The 11,182-nt window shown below is 35.0% G+C and overlaps 1 protein-coding gene across 1 annotated transcript in view; it reads left to right on the forward strand.

Moving 5' to 3' along the window:
- myo16 (myosin XVI) overlaps nt 1–11,182 on the forward strand; it is a 194,543-nt gene that overhangs the window by 85,462 nt on the left and 97,899 nt on the right. The window contains exons 9-11 of the mRNA XM_016523312.1: nt 4,771–4,846; nt 8,435–8,585; nt 9,327–9,477. Coding sequence (XP_016378798.1) covers nt 4,771–4,846; nt 8,435–8,585; nt 9,327–9,477 — 378 coding nt within the window. The remainder of the gene's footprint in view (nt 1–4,770; nt 4,847–8,434; nt 8,586–9,326; nt 9,478–11,182) is intronic.

Genomic DNA, 11,182 nt, shown 5'->3' on the forward strand with positions numbered 1-11,182 from the left:
GAGAGAGAGCACTTCTATCAGCACGATTCCGCCTATCCCGCCTTCACTAACTTTAAGTTAATCGACGACAGATTGTGACTCCCAGGAAAAACAGGACATCTAGTCACCTTATCCCTACCCCTTCGGGTGCTGAGGCCATTGTTTCAGATCGCTAGTTCGCATTTTGGTAGTCTATCCAACCACTGCGGCTGCCATACTGAGACTAGACATGCAAACGCCCCTTATCCGATTGCAATCCAATGACAGGGACGCACATTTTGAAGGACAAGACAGTAGCCTATAGAATGTATTTTGAATGTCCGGTAGTCCTCAAATAACATTATAGTCCCGTCTCGTGTTGTTAACGACGATGCGGCATAAATTTCGTCATAGTTTTTATCATCAGATATTAGTTTTAGCTCGTCAACGTCTCGTCTTAGTCACAGAAAAAAATGTTGTTTACGAATATTTTTTGTCGTCGTCTTCGTTGACGAAATTAACACTGGTACATATCATTACATGGCATTACATATCATTTCATGATGGACACTGACTTTCGAAATCACAATTAAATATGGACTAAACCAGGGCTTTGCAACGTTAGGCACATGATTGATAGAATAATATATGTATTTGTTTTCTTCAGGAATTTAATTTAATTTAATTTAATTTAATATCACTGCTAATTAATATAATGTATTTGCATGGCAAACTGTCTTTTGCAGTAATTCTTCCTTTAATTAAACAAATCTAAAATAAATGCATATTACATTTCATTTGTAGTACTAATTTAAAAAAAATCAACAACACGCAAACAAATGCATTATATTAATTTAAAGTGCTATGCAAATAAAAAAACTAGAAATTAAATTAAAAATAAATTAATTTAATTTATAGATTCATTCATGTGTATAGCACTGCATATTAAATGTAAATAAATAAATTAAAATATTTTAAGTTAATTATTCAAAGTATTTACATGCCAAGCTATTCCTTGCAGTAATTCCGCCTTTAAAGATGGAAGTTAAAAAAATACGTATTACGTTAATCCATAGTGTTATACAAATAAACAAAAGTTTTATTTTAATAGAATAAATAAATACATTCATATCATATTATTTTGAAGTGCTATACAAATAAACAAATGTATACAATAAAAATCATTTATTTATTTATTTGTTTGTTTTGTTTACTTCTGTAGCACTTGCCGTCAAAAAGGCTGCTGGCTAATTTGAATTTGCATGAGTGTAATGTGCTATATTTAATTTGTCTTTGCGTTTAGCCATTTTATCAGATTGCTGTTCACGGTCAGTGGAATGTATTGATATTAGAGTTATCGTAGACCAAATCCAGTTCATTAATTCACGCTCCCTTCCTGTTTCTGATTAATGGCGCTTCATCATTGCATTGATCTTACCAATTCTCAGCCAGATTGACTCTAGCTTTGAGGATCATATGAAGTTCTAATGTGTTTTATATGAGTTGAATAACAGCGCTTGTGCTAGAGGAGATTGATTTCTAGAGGAAAGGATGAACCTGCTGACATGGTTGCTGATGAAGAGAATTTTCCTTCTTTCTTCTCCTTTGTTCTTTTTGTCCCTCAGGATACTCTTGCCTACATACACACCTTTCTGTTTTCCTTTTTCCTCCCCTCTTTCTTTTCTGAGGTTCAGGTTTTTAGTTAGTGCAGCCCAGTGTATGGTTTAGTTTTTCTTTTCATTATCCATTTTCTACTAACATGGTGCTGGTGCTGGGGCCAAAACTTCAGAGCCCTAATGGGACATGGTGATATATAAAAATATGAGGTGGAAGGAAAAAAAACAAAACTATATTGTAATTCTTTTGTGTTCTCTGACATAAGTACTGCATTCCACCAAGTGCATTCACTCACAAAAGCAGATTATTATTATTTATTTTCGTTCACATGATGTGAATGCAAAGTTTCTTTGGTAAATGCAATGAGAAGGAATACAAGAAGGAATACAATAAAATGTGTGTGTAACTTTACTGTTTTTACAGTATTTTTGATCAAATTAACACAGCTTTGTTGAGCACAAGAGACTAAAAAAAACCGTAGTCACCCTAAACTTTTGAACTGTATTGAAAGCAAAATCTGTGATGTGTTATTTCGGTGGCAGATTACAGTATTTATTATTGTGATCAGTTACTGTATCCCCTGACTTTTAAATCAAATCAAACCATTTTGGTGGAAAAGGTCTACAGGACCTCTAGAGATTCAAGAGAGAGAGTGCAAGACAATACTCTTCTACTATATTGCTGACAGTTACAAAAACTCCTGTGGCTGTGGTAGATATGACATTATAGTAATCATAAATGCAATATCATGGTACTGAATGGTTCCTGTCTTCAGTATATCATTCCACGTTCTCAAGGTACTTCAAACTGTACAATGATATTATCATGGCACTTTGTATTAAATACCAAATGTAATTAGTATTTGTTAGTGGAGGGTGGGCTGAGATTGCAGGGACTAGTGTTTGATCTGTAGTCTCACACACCCACACACACACACTCGCAAATAATAAACACACTTAGAGAGATGTTTTCTCTGCCCACATCTATAATTCATTGCGGCATGGCAGAATCTTTCTCAAACACACACACACAGACACAGACAGACAGACACATTGAGTCAGTCATTAGCACTGCAGATGGTTGTGTGACTCAGCAGAACTGCCATGCTGCAGTCACAGAGTTTCACTTCAGATTGAGCATCGGCGTACACCATCTGAACAGCTGGAAACATTGTACAGTACATACAGTAAACACTGGAGAGCACTGTGAACAGGGTGGGAATACAGTATTACACCCACCACCTATCAAATGCACATTTATTTGGCAGTGGTTAGTAAATATGTGATATGTACCAACCACTATGGTGGGCGACCTGTTTTTAAACAAAAGCGGATTTTTAAAAGCCACTGCGAGACAATTACACACTGTTGAAGTAACACCTTTGATTATATTATGAGACTAAACAGACTAAATAAAAGCTGGCAAAGCATGTGTCTGATTCACTGTTTGTCCTGATCTTCAGGCTTTTCTGCCTCTCATACAAGCAGCACAGTTTCACTCACGCTTTCATGCATGTCAGAGGGTTTTCAGACTGCAGTTGTTGTTGTTTTTTTCTCTCTCTGATATGAACTTTAGCCATGAAGAGCTTCACAAAAGATGAACTTAAAAGCAACCCAGGTTTGCTTCTTGAAATTTCACTTTTATATTTTATTCCTTTTTCATGGATGGATGGATGGATGGATGGATAGATAGATGGATAGATACGTATATGGATGCATTGATAGTTAGATATGGATGGATGGATAGATAGATAGTTAGATATGGATGGATAGATAGATTAAAAGCAACCCAGGTTTGCTTCTTGAAATTTCACTTTTATATTTTATTTCTTGTTCATGGGTGGATGGATGGATAGATAGATGGATAGAACGATGGATAGAACGATAGATAGATAGATAGATAGATAGATAGATGGATAGATACGTATATGGATGCATAGATAGTTAGATATGGATGGATGGATGGATAGATAGATAGTTAGATATGGATGGACAGATAGATTAAAAGCAACCCAGGTTTGCTTCTTGAAATTTCACTTTTATATTTTATTCCTTGTTCATGGGTGGATGGATGGATAGATAGATGGATAGAACGATAGATAGATAGATAGATATAACGATAGATAGATAGATACGTATATGGATGCATTGATAGTTAGATATGGATGGATGGATAGATAGATGGATGGATAGATAGATAGATAGATAGATAGATAAGTATATGGATGCATAGATAGTTAGATATGGATGGATGGATGGATAGATAGATAGTTAGATATGGATGGATAGATAGATTAAAAGCAACCCAGGTTTGCTTCTTGAAATTTCACTTTTATATTTTATTCCTTGTTCATGGATGGATGGATGGATGAATGGGTGGATGGATGGATAGATAGATAGATAGATAGATAGAATTAATGAGCGAATGAATACAAATTAAACCCTTAATAATTAAATCATTAAAAACAAATACAAATTAAACCTGTAAAATTGATTGAATGGATGAATCAACATATCCCAAACAAACAAACAAACAAACATAAATAAATAAATAAATAAAAATTCTAGCTATAATTAAATAACACAGTAGTTTTTGCTAAAATTTCTGAAACTTATAAACTACTCAAAAGTTATAGTTATGTCTATAAGCTGAGATACATATTTAACATTACATTACACACCTAAGCTTTAACCTTGTAATATTGCCATTTCTAATGAAGTCAGCCATCTGGCAAGTTATTCTGTTGTATTTACTCCCTAAAGCTGTTTTGAGTTAATTTTGGACACACACACACACACACACACACATACATAATACATCAAAACATGCTTTCACGTCATACATAGTATGCACACACAGAGTCACACACACTTCTGCTGCACAACTCCAGTCTGAAGCACAGTGATATAGTGCCTGTGTGTGTGTGTAAAGCAAGCAGATGCACACTAACAGAATTAAAAAGACAAGTAAACAAATGTAGATAAATATGTGTGTATCTTTGTGCAGGCTGTGTGAGTGTGAGGTGTTAGCATATGTTTGGTGCTGGAGGCAGGAGCGGAGCTGATCTGGCAACCGATGTTGTAGATTAGACTCAGAGCTGATGGATGCAGACGTCTTTAAGATGTGACCTACATCTTTTAGTATTCTCTTTGAGTTCCTCTCAAGATGTGTGTGCATGTGTTTGTGTCCCTACAGACCCACATTGTGAGCCAGCTGTTGAAGCACAAAGCAGATCCTACTCTCCTGAACTGCAACCAGGACAAGCCCTCAGGTACAAACACACACAAAAGCTGCACTAGTGGTCAACCAATACAGCGTTTTCTGTGACTGATATCTAGGAGGAACTGGTTAGAAGTGTAAAAAAAATTATAATTAGAGAAATAAATAGAGAAATAAATAAAATAAACTTTTGTTTTCCCCGTTTATTACTTAAAAAAATCTCATGAAGGTTTTTTTTTTTTTTTACTCTTTAATAATAATAATATATTGTAAATTGTATAATAGTATAATATATCGTAATAATATAATATATCATCATCATCATCAGACTTTCATTACAATATACAGTATACAGTATATTTTGAATGTATTAGTCAAAAAATACTGTAATTCAGTGAATGTAAGGCTGTTCGGTTTTGAGTATTATTGAGTATATATTCACTATTAACAATGAGTTTTCTCTCAATAAACTCCTAATTTGCTGCTTATTAATAGTTAGTAAGGTAGTTGTTAAGTTTAGGTATGGGGTGGATTAAGGGATCTAAAATATGGTCATGCAGAATAAGGCATTAATATTTGGTTTATAAATACTAATAAACAATCAATATGCTAGTAATATGCATGCTAATAAGCAACTAGTTAATAGCAAGAATAGGTCCTTAAAATAATGTTACCTTTTTTTATTTTTGCATTACATTGTTGAGAATTAAGGAGGAAATGTGCTACAAATGAACAAAAAAAAAAACTTAATGGTCTCAATATGGGATTCATTTCTACAAAATGTAATTTATCTATTTTTTGCTTCATTAAAAATTCTTACTGACCTCAAACCTTTGAATGGTAGTGTAAAAAAGTATGCATTTTATATTTTTTAATCTAATTTTTTTGAAAAATTATAAATAAAAAACAGAAATGATCCTAATAATGTAACAAGACAATCTTTAAAGTGCCAGTAAATACAATGGTGCACTATATTTATGTTTATTTTGTTCCATTTTATATCATTTTTTTTGTTGTTGTTGTAAGAGTGAAATGTTACTCTCTTAAGTCAAGTACACACTACTAAACTGAAGCTTGCTGCAACTCACAGATTTATGTCTTCTGTCATGTCAATGTGCGCAGTATAAAACTAAACAGACACTAGCTGTGTCAAATCAACATTATCTCCCAGACTGAATCTACGGTCCCCAAATACACTCTCACATGTCATCACACATCACGGAGGAAGGGTTTGTAGTCATATTTTAAACTGGTTTGCACAGAATCAGAAAAAGAAGCCCAAAAAAAGGATAACATCGCAACTTGAGGAGACGTGGAGAGCAGTATTTTTTTGGGGGGGGATTGAATGTTTTATGTTTATGTGGCATTACTATCACTAGTATATATATATATTAGTATTCGTAATTTGAGAGCAAAGGTGTATATGAATGGTGAGATGTGTATCAATTATTGTCAAAAGACTTATACTTATATTTTTTGCTACATCAACCCGTGTGATGTTAAATGTACCAAAGAGCTGCAGAATCTGCTCACATTCCTAATTTTACAAAATATATAGTACATCTCTATGACTTTCACACAGAATATAGCTGAAACCAAAGTTGTCAGGGATGTGTTACACACTTGTGCCCCTGAGTTTAAGTGTGTTAGACTGTTCTTGCTCTCTAGAGCTCTCTGTTGGGTGTGAATATTTCATAACTGGGCAGATTCATTCAGTTCAATCTTTCTCTGCTCGCTTCTCTGCTGAAGTCTGTGAAACTGCTTCCACTAGCCTGTGGCTCTGGATGGCTAATGTAACAACTACTGTCACAGCTAATTGAAGCCAAGAGATTTAAAGGGAAATATAATGAGAAACAAGATTTTGCTCTTTTTAAGTAAATAAATAAATAAGAATTTGATATGCTATGACATTTCAGAACTCCTGATAATATGTCACTGTCTGTGTCTACACATCAAAACTTACTGACTTTAGGGCTATATCCATCCATCCATCCATGAAAAAGGAATAAAATATAAAAGTGAAATTTCAAGAAGCAAACCTGGGTTGCTTTTAATCTATCTATCTGTCCATATCTAACTATCTATCTATCCATCCATAGAAGTATCTATCCATCCATCTATCCATATCTAACTATCTATGCATCCATATACGTATTTATACATCAGTTCGTTCTGGTTCTCAAATCTGATTGGTTGAGAACCGTGAGATAGAAGGAAGTAGTTCCGCACAAAAGAGGGTTTTATTAGGCACTCCGTTGTTTCTTGTTTAATTACACGCATGTTCCGTCGAACTGTTGTATAAACGCAATATCACTCTCGTACTCGAGCGATACCGGCTCTATATTGCTCATCCATCCATCCATCCATCCATCCTACTTACAACTTACAATCGTAAGTGACCTGTCCATAAAACATGGCCAGTGTCTTACTGTATGTACATGGTGCACAGAGAAAAACAAAAAAATCATATGTAGGGTAAAACACACACATACATAATAGAACATAAAATCAAGCAGGTCTTGCATGTCAAGCAAGGAATGTCTTTTGACTGTTTTTAAACCATAAATTATCTGGTAATTCATAGTATGAAACCCTTATTAGCAAATAGTTTGTTGTTGCTTCAAGCATAAACCTTAAAAAAACATCAGCAAGAATAAAACTGCCAATGAAATAAGAAAAATAAACTTAATTCAAGAATCAAGATTCTCTATTTAGTCTTTGTATCTGCAATTTCGCTTCTAGTACCTTAAGGATGTTTAGATTTTTTTTTTTAAACTGGAAAGCAAAAGTATTGATTAATAAAATAATGTAAGATTTCATTCCGTCGCTGTGCTGCAAGGCTTGCAGGAGCATCAGAGATACTCGTGCACCTCATGCTAAACCTCCAGCGAGGTGTTCGTTCTCCTGACTCTACAGACTTACTCTTCCTCCTCTCCACGTCTCCTTTCCCCAGCGCTCCGCATCTCAGACTCCAATCAATAGCTCAGTCTAAGACTCTGGCTTAACTCAAGGATGTCTGGGATGAAACGTAGAGCATAGATAGGATGAAAAGTGAATCCTTTCTTTTCACTTAAAGTCTCTTTAGAGAGCAGTGTATATATCTGACTTTCCAAGCGAATGTGTGTGACTGGAGGATCATTCTCTTGGGTGTCACTCTTTCTTGGTAGGAAAGACAAAAGGCTGGTCCTTTACAGTTCCTTTCTTGGGGGACGGATTATCCACCTCCCCGTCCCCCGTCGGAGCACAGATGGATCAATCTGCAGCAGGGCTCAATGCCCATCACAATACGGCCACATCCATGTGAGAGACAGCAGGGGCTGAGTTACAGAGGGAATGAGGGAGTAAATCGATTAGGCCGCAGGGAAACTCATGGCCCAAAATTATATTATAAATGCTGTCTTTAGTCACTAATAATTGTCATATTTTGTAGAGATGGAACTGTTTGCTTTCTCTATGAAAATAAATAGCTTAGCCAAAAATGGAAGTTTAGTTATCTTTCTAACCTAATATTTCTTTCTTTCATTCATCTATAAATGTGTAATTCTCTTTCAACCTTCTGCTACAACTGAACAATCACTTCTGACTTGCAGTAAGATGATTAATACATTGACCCACAATTTTATTATTATTTTTTTTACAGACATAGCTGCTACTGAGCAGATTGCAGAGATGCTGATGAGAGCAGAGGAATTCTGGGTACAGAGACAGACAGACCCCTCGGCTCTGCCTCCACAGTCAGAAGAGCACTGCACAGAGGCTAACCAGGACAGCAGCCTGCCTGTAAAGAAACTGTATGTGCAGTAGTTACAGACTTCATTTATGATTCAGATAATGTGTTGCCTATCCATGGACTTGAAATCGGAATTCAGACATGAGAAAGAAATGATTAGCAAATTTAGACTGACATTCAGGTTGAAAAGACTTACTTAGACTAGTAGGTATATAGTAAAATTAAAAATCAGAAATTAACAGGGGCTTGAGGGGAAAAAAAGCCACCAAAGTGAGTATAATGTCCCAAAATTCAAGATAATGCCCCAGTATGAGAACATATTCTGTACATTTATAACATGTTATAATTATAGGTTGTTAAAAAAAATTTTTTTCCCTCTTTCCCCAAATATCAGCACAGTGCAATTTTTTTTTTAATACAAAAGTTCAATAAATAAAATGTTAATAAGCTTTGTGAAACACACAGTGGTGTTTTGTCACTGAATGAATCGGCGATTTTGAACAAATCATTTAAATAAACGATTCAATGATGTGGTTTTGTTTTCATATTTAAAGTACCATTTCATTTTTTAATCATTTAATATTCTATATTCAACATTTTAAAGCATTCTTGCCGCATTATTTAGGTCATTGTAATTACAACATAAATGCATTCATGCCACCTCTGAGCTGCATTAAACATTAGGTGTGTAAATACACTGAAATGCTACTTTAGATGCAGCTTGTGTGCCACTATGGCAGTGCAAAGATGGATTTTGTTGATATTGACTGATTTCTTTCTTTTTTTTTTATTCTTTCTTCAGGGCTACTATGACTTTACCCATCTCTAGGAGGGACAGTTTGTTGGAGAAGGAGGCCATGTTCAGGGACTCAGGAGGAGCTCTGACACAGCAGCCTTCACTTGATAACGGGCTGGACGGACCGTATCCCAGCGCTGCAGGAAAACTGGAGCAGGTCAGAGGAGAATTGGGAACTTCTCTGGGGAAAACTGTCCTTCAAAGAATGTTTAAAAATTATTACATATTATGGTCATTATTACATATTATGGTCATTCTTCTGAAACAAAGCACTATAGATCATGTAAGCTCTGTTCCAAAACACAGTGACATACTTACATGTACAGCACAACATTTAAGGCACAATAATCTATAAGCTTAACCGATCCTATACATTCCCTTCTACAAAGCAATTGCATTTTGTACTGGTCTTGCACATTCAGAGTGATTTGTCTTGTTCCTAAAGAGTAATAAAGAGAAATGAGTAACATCTAATACACTTAAATCCTGTCTCACCACGGCAGGTTTTGGATTAATGCATTTGAGAGAGTCCTGTGCTATTGGAGAGCAGCAAGTAGAATCAGTCATAGTTTGAATGTAGAGAGCCTTAGTAATCTATCCCACTGCACACACTGACCCCACTCACCCTGAGAGTGACCTCTGACCTCTGAAGAAACAGGGAAAATCAGTTCCATTACTCTCATGCCTGCAGTGCTGTGTGAGCTTATAGTTAAACATATGTGTAAGTTAGGAATAAGATGATTTTACGCCTATTTGATTGCTTAGATAACATTTACACTAGCATTTACACTACCTTTTAATTTGATTGCTTAGATAACATTTAGATTAGCATTTACACTACCATTTAAAAGTTTTGGGTCAGTATGATGTTTTTTTTCATGAAATTAATACTTTTATTCAGCAAAAGTGCATTAAATTGTTAAAAAGTGACAGTAAAGACCTTTATAATGTTACACAAAATTTATATTTCAAACAAATGCTATAAAATAAATTAAAATCAATAAAAATGTATCATGATTTCCACAAAAATATTAAGCAGTACAACTGTTTTGTTATTAAAATACAGTAGATGACAGTTATAATAAATGCAGCATTGGTGCACTTAAGAGAATTACATGTAAATAAATAAATACAAATCTTACTGACTTTAAACTTTTGGTGTAACTTTCATAATGTGACATTTCCAATTAAAACCAAATTATTTTAGCAGGTAATTACGTTTTGGACAGAACTTGATTTTATCTGGATTTTATTTGGTCGGAAATATGCTGTGCTAGTGTATTATTAGGCAATATCATATTGATTACTTCAACCAAAAAAAGTTTCAGATGTGGAAAAAATCATACATTTTGATTAATGATTTTTAAAACAATCCTTTTCTTAAAGGGTTAGATCACCCAACAATGAAAATTAGCTTGCGATTTGCTCACCCTCGAGGCATCCTAGGTGTATATGACTTTATTCTTTCAGACGAATCCAGTCGGAGTTATATTAAAAATTATCCTGGCTCTTCTAAGCTCTATCATTGCAGTGGGTGGGTGTTTCTATTTAACAGTCCAAAAGACGTCAAATAAAGCACACGCATATATAATAAAAAGTGCCTCACACGGCTCCAGGACTGTCGTATGCGGGAGCCATTACGGCGGATGACGTAGGACGTACTTATGTGTGTCGCGCGCACGCGCCTCTGAGATATGCTAGTCTCGCGAGTTTGTTTACAGGTGCAAAGGAAGCAAAGTTTGCTTACTTTAGCAAAGGAAAACCAGTCTCCTCTTGGCTTATATTGAAATCCTCTGACATTTTTCTTTACAAATCCTCGTTTTGTACTTCTAATTAGTGACTGTTGTTTTGTTTCGATCTCT

This window comes from Sinocyclocheilus rhinocerous, unplaced genomic scaffold, assembly GCF_001515625.1.
Source record: "Sinocyclocheilus rhinocerous isolate Xijiao unplaced genomic scaffold, SAMN03320098_v1.1 scaffold1441, whole genome shotgun sequence".
In the NCBI taxonomy this organism is placed as follows: Eukaryota; Metazoa; Chordata; class Actinopteri; order Cypriniformes; family Cyprinidae; genus Sinocyclocheilus; species Sinocyclocheilus rhinocerous.